The sequence below is a fragment of the Balearica regulorum genome, chromosome 4 (assembly GCF_011004875.1).
Source record: "Balearica regulorum gibbericeps isolate bBalReg1 chromosome 4, bBalReg1.pri, whole genome shotgun sequence".
Taxonomy (NCBI): domain Eukaryota; kingdom Metazoa; phylum Chordata; class Aves; order Gruiformes; family Gruidae; genus Balearica; species Balearica regulorum.
The window spans coordinates 19464945-19479504 of NC_046187.1; the positions used below are offsets into that span (position 1 = coordinate 19464945).

At 47.2% G+C, this 14560-nt stretch overlaps 2 protein-coding genes across 8 annotated transcripts in view; one reads left to right on the top strand and one right to left on the bottom strand.

Annotated features, from left to right (window-relative positions):
- Positions 1-3922, top strand: part of LIN54 (lin-54 DREAM MuvB core complex component) — a 36721-nt gene extending 32799 nt beyond the window's left edge. For all 5 annotated transcript variants that reach the window (XM_075751379.1, XM_075751381.1, XM_075751382.1 and 2 more), the window contains 2 exons: positions 531-733; positions 1304-3922. In XM_075751379.1, coding sequence (XP_075607494.1) covers positions 531-733; positions 1304-1505 — 405 coding nt within the window. In that variant the 3' untranslated portion in view covers positions 1506-3922. The remainder of the gene's footprint in view (positions 1-530; positions 734-1303) is intronic.
- Positions 3923-8862: 4940 nt separating this feature from the next.
- Positions 8863-14517, bottom strand: THAP9 (THAP domain containing 9). 3 transcript variants are annotated; one of them, XM_075751377.1, is made up of 5 exons: positions 14378-14517; positions 14072-14267; positions 13683-13983; positions 12766-12916; positions 8863-11318 (listed from the first exon to the last, which is right to left on the bottom strand). In XM_075751377.1, exons 1-5 carry the CDS (start codon positions 14455-14457, stop codon positions 9356-9358), a joined length of 2691 nt encoding a protein of 896 aa, XP_075607492.1. In that variant the 5' UTR covers positions 14458-14517; the 3' UTR covers positions 8863-9355. The 3 variants fall into 3 exon arrangements, with proteins under 3 accessions (XP_075607492.1, XP_075607491.1, XP_075607493.1); XM_075751376.1 differs by having other exon boundaries at positions 12766-12919; XM_075751378.1 differs by lacking the exons at positions 14072-14267; positions 14378-14517 and adding an exon at positions 13098-13231 and having other exon boundaries at positions 13683-13790.
- Positions 14518-14560: the final 43 nt, after the last annotated feature.

Here is a 14560-nt window from a genome sequence, read left to right on the forward strand (position 1 = left end):
GGCAAAATTGATCACTTCTGTTGTATAAGTTTAATTTTAAACCATGCAGCAACTTTGAACTCAGGCTTGGATTTGTCCTTTACTGAAAAGCAGTATTTCCTAAAGAAATCTAATGCACCAAGTCCCTCGAAGGAGTTGAAGCAGCATCCCACAGATGCTCTGGGATAGAACAAGTCTGTGGAAGACGAAAGCAAAAGTTGCTATTGCATCAGCTAACTGGTCAGTCTGTGGATATAGAGACAGTGGCAGACCGACCCCTCTCATAGCTCAGCCACCTAAATTCCACTGGAAACAGTAGTTTGGTGAAGAAAGGGATGAGTGGGAAACCATTGATTGCATTTGATTCAAGTGTACATTCTGGGAAGGCATCTCCGCTTCGGGTGGGAATTTAGAGAGAAAACTAGTACTTGGGGAGGGGTTCTTGTAGTGGCTAATTGATGGATTAGAAAAAGATCTCCTTTTCGTTGTGGCTTGTCATAAACGGAGTCAAGGTTGCAGCAGGTTTCTCATGTTTTGTTTGTTTCTTTCAGGCAAAAATCATGTGTTCTTCCATATGCAAATGCATTGGCTGTAAAAATTTTGAAGAAAGCCCAGAGCGAAAGACATTGATGCATTTAGCAGATGCTGCAGAAGTTAGGGTCCAGCAGCAGACCGCTGCAAAGACCAAGTTATCTTCCCAGATCTCAGATCTGCTGACAAGGCCAACACCAGCACTCAGCAGTGGTGGTGGGAAGTAAGTTAATGCAGCACCCTGTTTCAGTTGCTTCTAACATGTTTTTTTTCCTGATGTATGTGACAGGTATGTCCCTGTCATCTTTGAATGCTACCTGTGTAAGCAGGAGCGCTCAGGTGAATGGAGCTTTTTGTTCATGCAACTGTGTTTTCTGTGGAACCTAAGGGTATGCCAAGCTCAGCTGTGTGCAAGCATGTAACTAAGCATTGTCTTCTCATAGTTGCCCATGCGCTCACAGAAAACATGAAGTACAAGTGTCCCACTTACTGAGAGGATGTAATCCTTGATCTGCCCTTGTAGTAAAAGCTGGAGAATTGTTCTATGTACCTGGGCATTTCAAAGTCTGTTTCAAAATGAACATCAGTTGAGGGAGGCTCCAAAGCACAATGGCCTACCAATTCATTTGACTGTAACTGTGGTTTATTCACTCCCTGTTGGTTGTCTAAAGGCTCTTGGAAGCAATGGGACAGATGAAATTTGATCAGTCCTTATACTAAAAAAGTTGGCCAGCCTTGGAATTAGGTGCATTATGTGTTTTTTGCTGAGAGTGAGTGGATCTTTTTGTTTCAGGCTGCCCTTTACATTTGTAACCAAGGAGGTAGCTGATGCAACCTGTGAATGCCTTCTTGCGCAGGCAGAGCAAGCGGAGAAGATGGGCAAGTCAAAAGCTGCAGCAGAGCGCATGATCCTGGAAGAGTTTGGACGCTGTTTGATGAGAGTTATTAACTCTGCAGGGAAGTCCAAAAGTGACCCTTGTGCCATGAACTGCTGACTCGTGCACATGAGCCACAACGAAGTGGACTGAACAGAACACTTAAGGCACAGGGACACTTTTGTTTGGCATAGAAGATTTAATAATATTTGTTAATTTGGTGCTTGTTGTAAATTGACCTGCATAAGATTGAAACAAGAAAATCTTTTATAACAAGATGTAGAGCCTTTTAAATCTTAGCTAAATCCTCTTCTACTTAAGACAATGCCTAAAGGTCAATTATTCTTCCTGATGTACAGCTTTTACCTTGGGTTTCTTAAAAATTAGATTTGTTCTCCCCTTCCCCCAGAATAATTGCCTGAAGGGCATATATAAATTATTATAATATATATTATTTACAGTGTATGGATTTGCATCACTTTGTGCATACAGGAATACACAGGTGATGTCAACAGCCAGGTTACGCTTTTGGCAACAGATCCGTAAGGAGGTATCAGTGCATGAAAGATAGTTATGAAAGGAAGTGTGTTTAAAAAAAGGGGGGGGGGGGGGGGCATCTAAATGGAAGGTGGTAGTACCTGGTAGTACAAATGGAATTAATGGGAATTTTTTTATAGGAATGTGGCTGAGAGCTCCGATGTTTCTTAAGCTGGAACTTGAAGGCTAAGACAGTGGCCTGTCCTCAGAAGTGAGGAAGGGCAGCCATGATGCAATGCTGGATTGTCTGCCCCAGTGTACAGTGTTACCTAAGTGTGCAGTAGATGAATGCTGTTGCTTAGGTGAAGCTTGGTTTTTCAGAGGTCTGCAGCAGCTTAATCCCTCACTGGAGGTAGGGCTGTGCAGTCCATTGGGTTTTCTAGGATTGAGCTGTAACCCTGAAAAAGTGTGAGAAGCTGAGGTCACGGGAGACAGTGGAACCACAGTTGTCTTAATGAGGACTCAAGACAATCTGCATCCAAATTGACTTGCAAATGCAGGTAGGGATCATGTTCAGCCTGGTTGTGGGTCTTCAGGATGCTGCTTCTCTGTATGTTGGCAATTTATTTGGTGTAAGGCTTTTGGGTTTTTTAGTGTTGTTTAGAGTGACTGTGAGATCAGTGATCAGAAAGGATGCTAGCACAGAATCAGGATTGCTACCAAAAAAGATGCATGGATCCTTTTACACAAAGCAGGGGGGATGGGGGCAGGGGGGAATCAACAATAGCTGTGTATAGACTAAGGCAGGGGATTTTTTCAGTATTTGTTACAGGCAATCTCAGATCACATTTTTGATAGTGGAACACATTTGCAAAATTAACCTGGTACATTACTTACCTACCATGAACGTCAATAACCATGTTTAATCACAGGCATTTTTATTACCTGTCTCACTGCAGCCTGAACTAGGTAGTCTTTTTTCAAAAGGGATTTTGTATTCCTTGTGTAAAACTGTAAATACAGAGAAATGCCGCAGAGCTCTTCCTCCAGGTTTTCTAGCAGGGCCAGGCTGGGGAAAGGTAGGGGCTAGGCCAACCAGCAGTGGAGCTAAGTGCCTACATGTGTGACGGCAGTAGGATGGGAGGATGCTTCCACTCCTGTCTTCACCCTATGGTCCTATGCAGAAGGCCCTTTCTTCTTGACCCTTCTCTGGTCCCCCCCCAAAATGCCTTGGGGGAGCAAAGGACCTGGGAGGTGGCCTGCAGCAGTGGTGGGCCAGTTGAGTGGCCATTGCAGACAAAGTTTGACCTGCTAGTCACTGTCTGAAGGGCCCTGTCTGCTATTAACATCCCCCTGAGCATAAATAGCAAGTATATTTGTGCAAATCTCTGAAAAGGGAATCCACCTCTCATGTAAGTAAATGCCATTTTTTTTCATAATTAGGATTTGAATTTACTAAAAAATCAGTGCAGTAACTTTACATGTAGATAGTGCAAATATTCAGTTTACTTCTAGTGACCTAATATAGTATGTCTAGTAAGATTTGTATAAATGTAAATTAGTGTAAGTGAAGAAATACCTACTTACGTTATTTTTCAAACAGATTGCAATATGCCTTCTTTTGTTTAGACTTCAGTCCATGTTAATTTTGTATATATTCTGTGTCTTACTCTAAATTGCACCTTTTGTGATGTGTATTTATATACATGTGCAAAAACACTTGTGAAATTTAGATTACAGTTGTAATTATGTATGATGATGCTTGAGAATATTTTGCTTGTAAAGACTTTGAAGGTGCAATCAAATGCTCTTAGTTCTTCTATTTTGTTTTGAACAAGCTTTCTCAAATATTAAGCTTGGATTTCTTTCTCTCTTCTCCTTGGTGTAGAATGTGTGAATTGGTTTTTGTACTTCCTTAGCCATTTGCATCAAACTACTGGACAAGATTTACAGTCAAGTTCATCCAGTTACATAAAAATAATTGGGAATGGGGCAGGGGTTCATTTTCTAGTTCTGTTTACATCTGAAAGTAGAAAAAAAATAAATTTATATTTACTAGACCTATTCAAAGAATACACTTTTCTATATTGTACAAATAAAACAGTCAAATCACAAAGAAAAATAAACATTTATACTATTCTGTAAATACGATATTTTTTTTTTCCACTACTTTCCTTCAACACTGACAAATATACACAGGAGACTTTCACTGAAATATCAAAATAAATCTGTTAACACTAGGCCCACTTCTGATGCAAGTACTGGTTTGGATTTTCAATATGAGATCAACTCCTACCGGAGATAAACCCTTGGTTACTGGTGTACTGTCATGCATAGCAATTCATGGCACATTGTGGCACAGTTCAGAAAGGGCCAAAATGTGTCAAACAAGTCAGCACCAGGTAGTTGAGTCCATGCGATAATTTCTCAATTTCTTTTAAACTCTTCAACGAGAAAGCATAGTTTTTTTCACGTGCACTGGCTGGACAAGAGTTAGGCTCAGACTGAGCAGAAAAGACATGCGAGGCCATTCTGCAGCACCCTTGAAGACAGCAGGGGTGCTACACAGAGCTCGTTGAAGACCCTGGGCAAAACTTGGAGGCAAAGCTTTGTTGAGAGCCTTAGACTGCTTGTTAGCAGGATGCAATGAACTGTTTTCTTGTGGCATTTATGTCTTTTTATGTGTCTCTTGGGGAGGAAGTTTGTGAGCAGCTCTTGCAAAGCTATATTAGTTGCATTAAGGAATACAAGTCGGTTAAGAGAGCTTTTGGGTTTTTTCTGCAAAGTAAAACCTGGTTTTATTTTTGTGCATCCAATTTCTACATTCAGCTTTTTTTAGCAGCTTGGTAAAGGCAGTATACAATCAATACTCAGGGAGTCTTAGGAGTGTTGTTAGGATGTGCAGAGAATGAAAGATGTTACTGGACTGAGCTCCCCCCCACCCAGCATACCAGCTGCTGCAAGAGAAGGCTGTTGGTTACCTTAGGCTGCAATAGAGGACTGAGAGTAGGAATGAGGTGCTCCAAGTGACTTAGGGGTGGGTTTGTATGGACCTCATGGAGGGCGGTGGGGTGCTAGCAAGAGTGAGGGTGTTTCAGAGATGGTGAATATCTGAGCAAGGAGTTGCTGGAAAGACAAAGCAGTGTCCAAGAGACACTGTGGGAAAAGGAGTGGTGCAGAAAATGATTTGGTTGCAATCGTGGAGTTATGCTGAAAAATTCCACCGAAACCTGACAGTTCCTGTGGTGTGAATACAGCCAGCAGTATCTGAGGTGGGCAACAGCAGGTCTGTTTCTGAAAAATAATAGTAATTGGTACAGGGTTCCTTAACAACTGTCAAGCTTTTTTATAAGATTGGATAGCTTTAACTGCCACACTTTTTTCTAATAATGTGCTTTTGCTCTCATCATCCTACCAAGCCCTGAAAATCTTCCTCAACATCTCTTGAAAACCTCTGTCATCAATATTTCAGTGAATTACAAAAGGATGTGTGAACTGTGGTGGTCATGGGTACACGCAGGTCAGCCACAGGAATGCAGAGCCTGACATCAGCCTATCCACGCAGCGGTCTCTAGCTCAGTTCACTGATCGGCAGCAACTGCACAAAATCCATGAGAGATTCAGAGATGGGGAAGCTCTGGGAGCAGCACACCTGCCATGTTCACAACTTTACCCCAGCAGCCAGGAGCCCATGTGTGTCTTTGTGCAAGAGTGTCCCATTCGGGAGGAGGCTCAGTATGAATTGAGCAAGACGAGCTCCCTCAGATGTAAACAGGAAGTGGCAGCAGGCTTATGTCCAGCTGAAAAAAATGTGCAGTGAGGAAGTGCGTGTTCTCTACAGCTCAGCTCATACTGGGGCTTGAGGTTTAGGTGATGCAAATGTTATAACATTACATGAGTGCAACCAGTCTGCCACTGAGATTTCAGCAGCATTTTGCCAATTGTCCTAAAAATTGCATATATATTGGAGGAAAATAGTTTTCTGCATCCCAACAAAGAGGAAGTCAAGCAAAAACACCAAGAGGCCCCCATGGATGAACAAGGAGCTCCTGGGCAAAGTCAAACAAAACCAGGAAGCCTACAGAGGGTGGAAGCAAGGGCAGGTAGCCTGGGAGAAATACAGAGAAACTGTCCAAGCAGCCAGGGATCAGGTTAGGAAAGCCAAAGCCCTGATAGAAGTAAATCTGGCCAGGGATGTCAAGGACAAGAAGAAAAGCTTCTATAGGTGTGTTAGTGAAAAAAGGAGGACGAGGGAAAATGTGGGTCCCCTCCAGAATGAAACGGGTGAACTGGTTACCCAGGACATGGAGAAAGCTGAAGTACTCAACGACTTCTTTGCCTCAGTCTTCACTGGCAAATCCTTGAGCCACACTGCCCAGGTTGCAGAAGGCAGGGACTGGGAGAATGCAGAACCGCCCACTGTAGGAGATCAGGTTCGAGAATATCTAAGGAACCTGAAGGTGCACAAGGCCATGGGACCTGACAAGTTGCATCCACGGGTCTTGAGGGAACTGGAGGATGAAGTGGCCAGGCCACTCGCCATCATATTTGAGAAGTCCTGGCAGACTGGCGAAGTTCCTGCTGACTGGAAGAGGGGGAACATAACCCCCATTTTTAAGAAGGAAAAAAAGGAAGACCCAGGGAACTACAGGCCGGTCAGTCTCACCTCCATGCCTGGCAAGATTATGGAGCAGATCCTCCTGGAGACTATGCTCAGGCACATGGAAAATAAGGAGGTGATTGGTGACAGCCAACACGGCTTCACTAAAGGCAAATTGTGCCTGACAAATCTGGTGGCCTTCTATGATGGGGTTACAGCGTCTGTGGACAAGGGAAGGGCAACTAATGTCATCTACCTGGACTTGTGCAAGGCATTTGACAGCTGTCCCGCATGACATCCTTGTGTCTAAATTGGAGAGACATGGATTCGATGGATGGACCACTCTGTGCATAAGGAATTGGCTGGATGGTCGCACTCAAAGAGTTGTGGTCTGTGGCTCAATGTCCAAGTGGAGAACAGTGACGAGTGGCGTCCCTCAGGGGTTGGTACTGGGACTGGCACTGTTCAACATCTTTGTCGGCGACATGAACAGTGGGATCGAGTGCACCCTCAGCAAGTTTGCCAATGACACCAAGCTGTGTGGTGTAGTCGACACGCTGGAGGGAAGGGATGCCATCTAGAGGGACCTTGACAGGCTGGAGAGGTGGGCCTGTGCGAACTGCATGAAGTTCAACAAGGCCAAGTGCAAGGTCCTGCACGTGGGTCGGCGCAATCCCAAGCAGGACTATAGGCTGGGCGAGGAATGGATTGAAAGCAGCCCTGAGGAGAAGGACTTGGGGGTATTGATTGATGAGAAGCTCAACATGAACTGGCAGTGTGCGCTTGCAGCCCAGAAAGCCAACCGTGTCCTGGGCTGCCTCAAAAGAGGCGTGACCAGCAGGTCGAGGGAGGTGATCCTGCCCCTCTACTCCACTCTTGTGAGACCCCACCTGGAGTACTGCATCCAGCTCTGGGGGCCCCAGTACAAGAAAGACATGGAGCTGTTGGAGCGAGTCCAGAGGAGGGCCACAAAGCTGATCAGAGGGCTGGAGCACCTCTCCTATGAGGACAGGCTGAGAGAGTTGGGGATGTTCAGCCTGGAGAAAAGAAGGCTCCAGGGAGATCTAATTGCAGCCTTCCAGGACCTGAAGGGAGCCTACAGGAAAGATGGTGAGGGACTGTTTATCAGGGAGTGTAGTGACAGGACAAGGGGTAATGGGTTTAAGCTGAAGGAGGGTCGATTTAGATTAGATGTTAGAAAGAAATTCTTTACTGTTAGAATGGTGAGGCACTGGAACAGGTTGCCCAGAGAGGTTGTGGATGCCCCCTCCCTGGAAGTGTTCAAGGCCAGGTTGGATGGGGCTTTGGGCAACGTGGTCTAGTGGAGGGTGTCGCTGCCCATGGGAGGGGAATTGGAACTAGATGATCTTTGAGGTCCCTTCCAACCCAAACCATTTTATAATTTCTATGACTTCTTGTAGCTGGAATGGCTCTGTGGCAGTGAGAACGTCAACATGGCTTTTTGCATAGGTAATTGGACTGGGAAAAAAGGCTTATAGAAGTTTTGGTTTGCTACTCCCTGCAGAGAATGCATGAAGTTCTGTGGTGCTGCTGCTCTCAAAGCAGAGCTTGAGGAATTGAGTGCAGCAGCTCTGTTCCCACCATGAGTAGGACTAAGGGGAGGAAGAAGAACCCAAACCGACCAGGAACCGTTTTGTCAAGTCACTGGTAGGCAGAACGGTGCCTTGAATATTATTCCTGCCCTGGGACACCTTTTTTTTTATCCCATCTCCAAAGTGCAGCTCAAAAGTAACTGAACAGCCAGAGTTTTCTGGGAAATAGTTGCCTTCCATCTCTACGGTTGCAACTGCTGTTCTGTGTGGCAAAGGGAAGTCATTTAGAAGCAGTTATGCCAAACTTTGCTATTCTAGGTAAAGCACTGCATACCAAGGCAGCTTCCTTGCCACGGAAATGAACTGACTGAAGAAGCCTGCCTTACTTGGCGGCATCAAATCTGTGATTCAAGTAATCAGTGGAAATAACATCTGAAAAGGAGAGTGACTTGTGCCCTGGGCTGCAGGAAACACACTGGCTCTGGGAGGATGGGGCCATGTGGCACAGTTGAGGGGGTGACCTGATGGGGCCATGTTACGAGACCTGGAATGCTCGTCCTACTGAAGCACACCCATATGCTGGTGCCTGGGGCTCCTGCACTGACATCCTCCTCTGGGCCCCTGGGTGCTGCTGGGCACAACAGCCTGGTCATAGCCTCAGTGCTGCCCTCCCACCTTCATGGGCAACAGCCTTTCTGCTTAGTATCCACTACCTGATTTGTAAAACATGGGGCTTCAGGGACACAGTTTGACATTGTAGTCCCTCCTCCAGGGGCTCTAGACTTAGCTTGTTTAGCTGTTTGATGAGACATGTAGCAATGGAGATTAGAACTTGGTACAACTTGAGTTCCATTTTCTTTTCACGCCTTTATTTTCCTTTTTAAGTAAAAGCTCTGCAAGCTTTGCTTCCAGTTCTTTTAAAGCAGATCTGCTTTGGTGAAATCAAATTGTCAGCAACATGATGCCCCCCAACCACATACGAGAAAACTGATGCATCTTCTATCAAGAGCACTTGCAGCACTAAGCCACACAGCACCTCCAGGGGACACTCTGCAGATTCCCCTGTCAGTCAGTTTCCCAGGCATCTTGAGCAACCATTGCTCACTCTGAGTCTTATGAAACATGTAGTGCCTTTACAGGATTGCTAGATGGAGCATATGATCACATGTACTTCCTTGCTTTGCTCAGCCAAACTCTGGTTTGCAGTGGCCCAACACATCACCAGTTTTGCTGGCCAAATCATGGGGAGACACCGCATTATTGACTCACGTGTATTGCCTAGATCTGGCCATCACTGAGCCTCAGTAGGGGATGGCCATCCTTGGAACAGCAATGAGTACTCATGACCCCATGTGGGTCTGGCTTGACTGACAGCTACCTGGTGGTGATGGAAATAAATGTTTTCCTTTCAGTCTCTTCAATCTGTGCCTTCCACAATGGTATTTGAAGTTCAGGTGTTTGGCATGGTTTGTTCTGATGTTTAAGTAACATTGTGTTATTTCCTTCACTAAAACTGTATAGTGATTGTCGATGCACAACTCCCCATCAAATAAATGGTTTGTGAGGGTGGGGAAGAGGGGACTTTCTCCCAGAAGCTCCTGGAAGACTTTCAGTTCTAAAGACAAATGCCATAGCTTGGTGGTTTTGTTGCCATATCCTACTTTGCCATACCGGTTTAGGACTTGTTCTGAAATGCTTGTTATGCGGTACACACTTGCCGAGGGCAGACTCACTCCACCTAACTTTTTTATATAGAGCACCGACCCGTGTTTTAGCCTGCTGTCATCTGACTCAAAGAGGGAAGCAAGACAAGCCTCACATTGCAAGTCAGAGGCTAACTGCTCAGCAACAAAGCCTGCAGTGCAGGTGACACTCCGTGCATGCAGTGATAGGTCTGTCAGTGCATTACTCAGTGCAGAGCCATGCAAAAGAAAGCCTGCACAATAGGGGTACTCTGTTGCCACTGTCCTCCCACAAGCTGGGTTATATTGAGCACGAATGCTGCCAAGAGTCAGATCTCTCCTGCGAGACAAGGATATGTCCAAGGAGCTCGTATTGCTTGAGCCACCGCTGTGTGGTGAGCCTGGCACCAGGCTGCAGCTGGCCAGCAGTTTGTGATATGCAGCCTGGAACATAGTGCAGGTGGGGCTCCCGCTGCTGCCACAGGCTTGCTGGAGGGCCCTGAGAAACAGCTCCAGCGGGTCAAGGCTAAAGGTGTAAGTCAGGAGGTGGTGCGAAGGAGTGTCTTCTGGACACACATAGTTGGTGTAAAGCCACTTGAGGCTTTCAGCATTGAGCAAGAAACTCAGAAATCCTAGTCTGCGTTTGCTTTTAATAATGCATCTCCCCATAGAGTCTGTTAAGGTGACAAAGAAGTTCTTGGCCTCATTAAAGAGGTGGCTTATTTTGATGTAATTTCCAGCTGCCAAAGGCCCCTTCAGTCCCCTTCTATAGGGACCTCTGCCATGAAATATGTCGCATAGATGGCTCATCAAACGCACAAACTTGACAGTACCACTGCAGTTCTGGAATGAGGCCAGGCCCAGCTTCTGGAGGTGTTCCAGTGCATCAGCAACACCCTCACTGAACAACAGAGTGGCAAGGTTGACCTTTAAGTGGTAACTCTCCTCATTCCCAGGTCTGCCTGACTTGGGACTGCATAGCTCTAATACTCTCTGCTCCTGCAAAGCCGCCAGCTCCACCACATGCTGCCACCGCACGGTGTCACTGAGACACCCTATGTTCTGGAAGCACTGCAGAGCATTCCTTATCAGCTGGAGTGCATGGCAAATGTCAAACAAGTATGTGATGCTGTGAGCAGAGCCAGGCGGATGTTGGAAAGTGCACTGAATCCTTTCAGGATCTATCCTGATCCCCAGAGCTCTGGCAGTCTCAGCACCACGAGCAGTCGTGCCTGATGTCACAGACAGCACTCTGATGCCAATGTTGTTCAGCTTATTGATGGTCTGACGAAGCAGCTGAGCAAGTAACTGGCCGGTCGTGCTGTTCACAAAGAAGTAGCCAAGTGGAGCTGTCCAGGGACTTGCGATGCCAACTGCCATGAGGATTATCGCTTCTGAGGCCAGTGGAGCTTCATCAGCATCAAGGACGCCTGTTCCCAAGTCAACAAAGCCTGTCAGGCGCTGGGTCTGTGAGTCCCACTCCTGCTTCTTCTGCAGGGACATGTCTTGTACCATCAGGGCACAGTAGCAGTAGGCCTGTTCCCCTCTCTCCACCTTTTCCTGAAGGCGGAGAAAAATGTCGTTGCTGAAGCCTGCAGCAGCTTCATTATTAGACAGCCAACTGGAAAAAAAGGGAGGATGCGATCAGGTGTGATTCTGAGACAACTGAAGCAACAGTCATCACCTTTTACCACTTAGGACATGGTCAGCCCTGTCCAGAGCTGTAGAGCAGACTAAGACAGTATAAAGCAAAGAGCTCTGCCTCTCTCAATATATAGTCTGAGTTTCTTTTCTCACACCCTCATGATGGGAAGCCAAGCAAAAGTACTGACCATGGAGGGAAGTAACAAAGCAGCTTCCTGCCTCTCCAATGTATAGATCAGGACAATGGGGGGAAAAAAAAAATCAAACACAGAACTGTTTGGCTTTCTCCACATTGTACATCTTAATCCAGTTTGGAAGATGCGAAAGCCTTGGCAGTGCATATGGAACACTACTCTCCTCAATACACTCTCTGTCCACTACCTCTTAGCACCCCTTTGAGCAGATTCTTTGGAGGAAGCTGTGTGAAACCCCCCACAGGCTGGTATAGACAATGTGTGTCTCTAGGCATCCTCCAACAGCGCTACAGGAGTTTGAGAGTCAAAACCTGCTTTTGTTTTGTGTGCTGTTACAACTTCATTCCTTGTTAACAGGTCTGATAGCACTTCAGGTAGTAAATTCTGAGCCTACATGGATTATGCAACTGAGTTAAGTGATATAGAAATATCTCCCTTCTATAATTTTGAAACAGACACTTGTCAAGATTCACTAACTTCCCAGAGTCCTTGTGGGGCAAGGCAAGATAAACCAAAGCTCTAGTCTAACTGCTTTATGCAATCCTATACTTTCTCATGTTCCCTTCTTGACTTCTCCGTTTTCCAGAAAACAGTCCCAAAGTCTTCCGTGTATAGTCCAGTTGGTTTTAATTTCCTCTACTGACACTTACTCCTGCCCATCTCTTCTCACTCAGTTTTGGCTGTTGGTGGAGTACTGCAGGTGCCCCCTTAACACTGCCTCCTGCTGTTTCTTTTTAGATGACCTTACTTGTATTTGCCCTTCCTTCCACTATTTGGCTCATCCTTCCCCTCTCACAAGTCTACACTGAACATCACAGGACACGAGCATGTGCCACTGTAGTAAAGCACCTCTGCTTTTTTGTATTCCTCCTTTCTCCCCAGTGAACAGTAAAATGCATATAGACCCTACAGCAGCTGAGGCCCTAAACTGTGGCTTTTTTTCACATTTGTACTCATCTAGGAATACTTAGCAAAGCCCACACTAACTCTGAAGTTGTTAATATGAGGGATGTGTTATTTTCATGCTGTGACCCACATGCATGAACACATTCCAGCTCTCTGAGATGAGAGGTATCAATATTTCTTGACATTTGCTTCCCACTCTGCTTCCATTACTAAAAGCAAGCAGGGAAAAACTACTACTGCTGAATGTTTTCAGGACATTATATTTAGTTACACCTATTTCTACATGAGTACCTAGAAATACATTCAGAATTAATATAAACTTGCTTTGTCAGGCTGTAAGGATGAGGGAGGGGAAAAATCTTCCGTAGATAATCATAGGCCTTAATATGGTAGAGGTGGAGAATACAAGCAAATTGCCTCATTTCTGGTGAGTATTCTGCCATCTGCTTCCAGTTGTGCAACTCACAAGGCAAATCTGCTTAAAAAAAACAAGAAGTCAGCTTTAGTGAAGCAAATAAATAGCTGATAACTTAACAGAGGGATGCATAATACAAACACATTGCAGAATACAAGGCAGCAGGGCGGCCTCTGGAATCACTCAGTCCTTAAGTCTGGGGTGAAGTGTACAGCTCAGCAATACTATCGCCGTGCCTCACCTCTTCCTAAGGACAGGCAGCAGCCAGGGCATGTGTGCTCTATCACGCTGTCGGAGGCTGAGTCCCCAACGTGTCTTTTCCCATCTAATGTCATTCCACACTTTTGAGTAAAGACTGCATCTTACATCTGGGTGCTGCTTAAAAATTGATGGAACAGGAGAGAAGCCATTAACTTGCAGTTGATTCTGCTATTTGAAATGGTTTCTTCAGGTTACATTCCTGTTAACAGAGCTCGCTTCTGGACAGCACAAAAGACAAAATTTTCCTAATTAAATATACTCTATCCTTGAGTCATCCATCAGCTGAACGATGGCACGGCTTGATTTAACAGCCTTGGTTACAGGTCTGACCTGAGCACTGTAGCCTGCCTCAAGTAATTGAACTTTTCAGGGAGATTTTAATTCTTTGCAGGATTGGTTATTGCATTCTGGATCTACAAATCGCAAAGCCTTTGTGCTATAGCATTGGACCTAGGAGTCCAACAAACGGGCATTACTGATACCGTGAAGTCAAACAAATACATAAAACGGGCGAGAGAGTAGAGACCCTGAAGCTCTCTGCATTAGCAAACACCCCCAGCAGTACCTGAAAACTGCGCCTGCAGCAAATTCATAGTTTCCTCAGAAAGCTGCAGCTTCTCTGCCAGCTCCCGGAGGACATTCGCTACCGTTCTGGGCCGGTGCGCAGAGGACCATCTCCCCGCTGCAGGGAGCTGCTGCTGCTGCTGCGGCGTCTGCAGCGGCGGCCGTGCCTCCGGGCCCGCTGCCTGCTGCCCCTTCAGGCTGTAGTTGTGGTCCCCGGCGGTGACCCCTGCGGGGGGGCTGAGGAGAGGCTGCTTCAGAGCTCGGACGGGGGGCCCGCTCCTCCGGCCGACGCCCAGCGGCTCCTACCGGGGAAGGGAGAGGGGAGGTCACCCACACCGACGCGGGCCGGCTGAGGGGACACAGGGAAGCGCGGCCGCTACCCGCACGCACCGGGTGAGGGAAGCGGGAGGGCACGGCCCCCCGCCGCAGCTTCCGCCGCAGGCCGTAGCGCTCGAAGTCGGCCTCGGCAAAGTGCCGCGAGCAGAGGATGGCCCCAGGGCCGGGCCGCCAGGCCTGGCGGCTCCGCGGGTCCACGCGGTTCACTGCGCGGATCCACTCGCGGCGCTGCACAGTGTCTACCGGGAACCTGCGGTAGACAGAGAGAGGGAGGCGAGGGAGGACGAGCAGGAGCCGCCCCCCCCCCCCCCCCGGCCGGGCGGGGTCCGGGGTGCCACCGCAGGGGACGGCCGCACTCACTGGTGGAAGGAGATGCCGCGCTCCCGGCTCCGCCCGTTGTCGCGGGCGGTACAGCCCAGCGCCGAGCAGCTCCGCGTCATGGCTGCCCCCCAGCCACCGCCGCGGCCCGCCGCCACGCCCCACCCCGGCACGGAACGCGCCCGCCCATTGGCTGCCACGGCCCGCCCTTCCAACTTCCTTCCT

What these genes read in the sequence shown, in the direction of transcription:
- THAP9 (XM_075751376.1), bottom strand. Translation starts at nt 14,457, where the DNA reads ATGACGCGGAGCTGCTCGGCGCTGGGCTGTACCGCCCGCGACAACGGG. An exon ending in CCTCCCGCTTCCCTCACCCG is followed by an intron (nt 13,984 to 14,071) that starts GTGCGTGCGGGT and finishes CTTCCCCGGTAG; the next exon opens with GAGCCGCTGGGCGTCGGCCG. An exon ending in GCTGCAGGCGCAGTTTTCAG is followed by an intron (nt 12,920 to 13,682) that starts GTACTGCTGGGG and finishes GTTTTTTTTAAG; the next exon opens with CAGATTTGCCTTGTGAGTTG.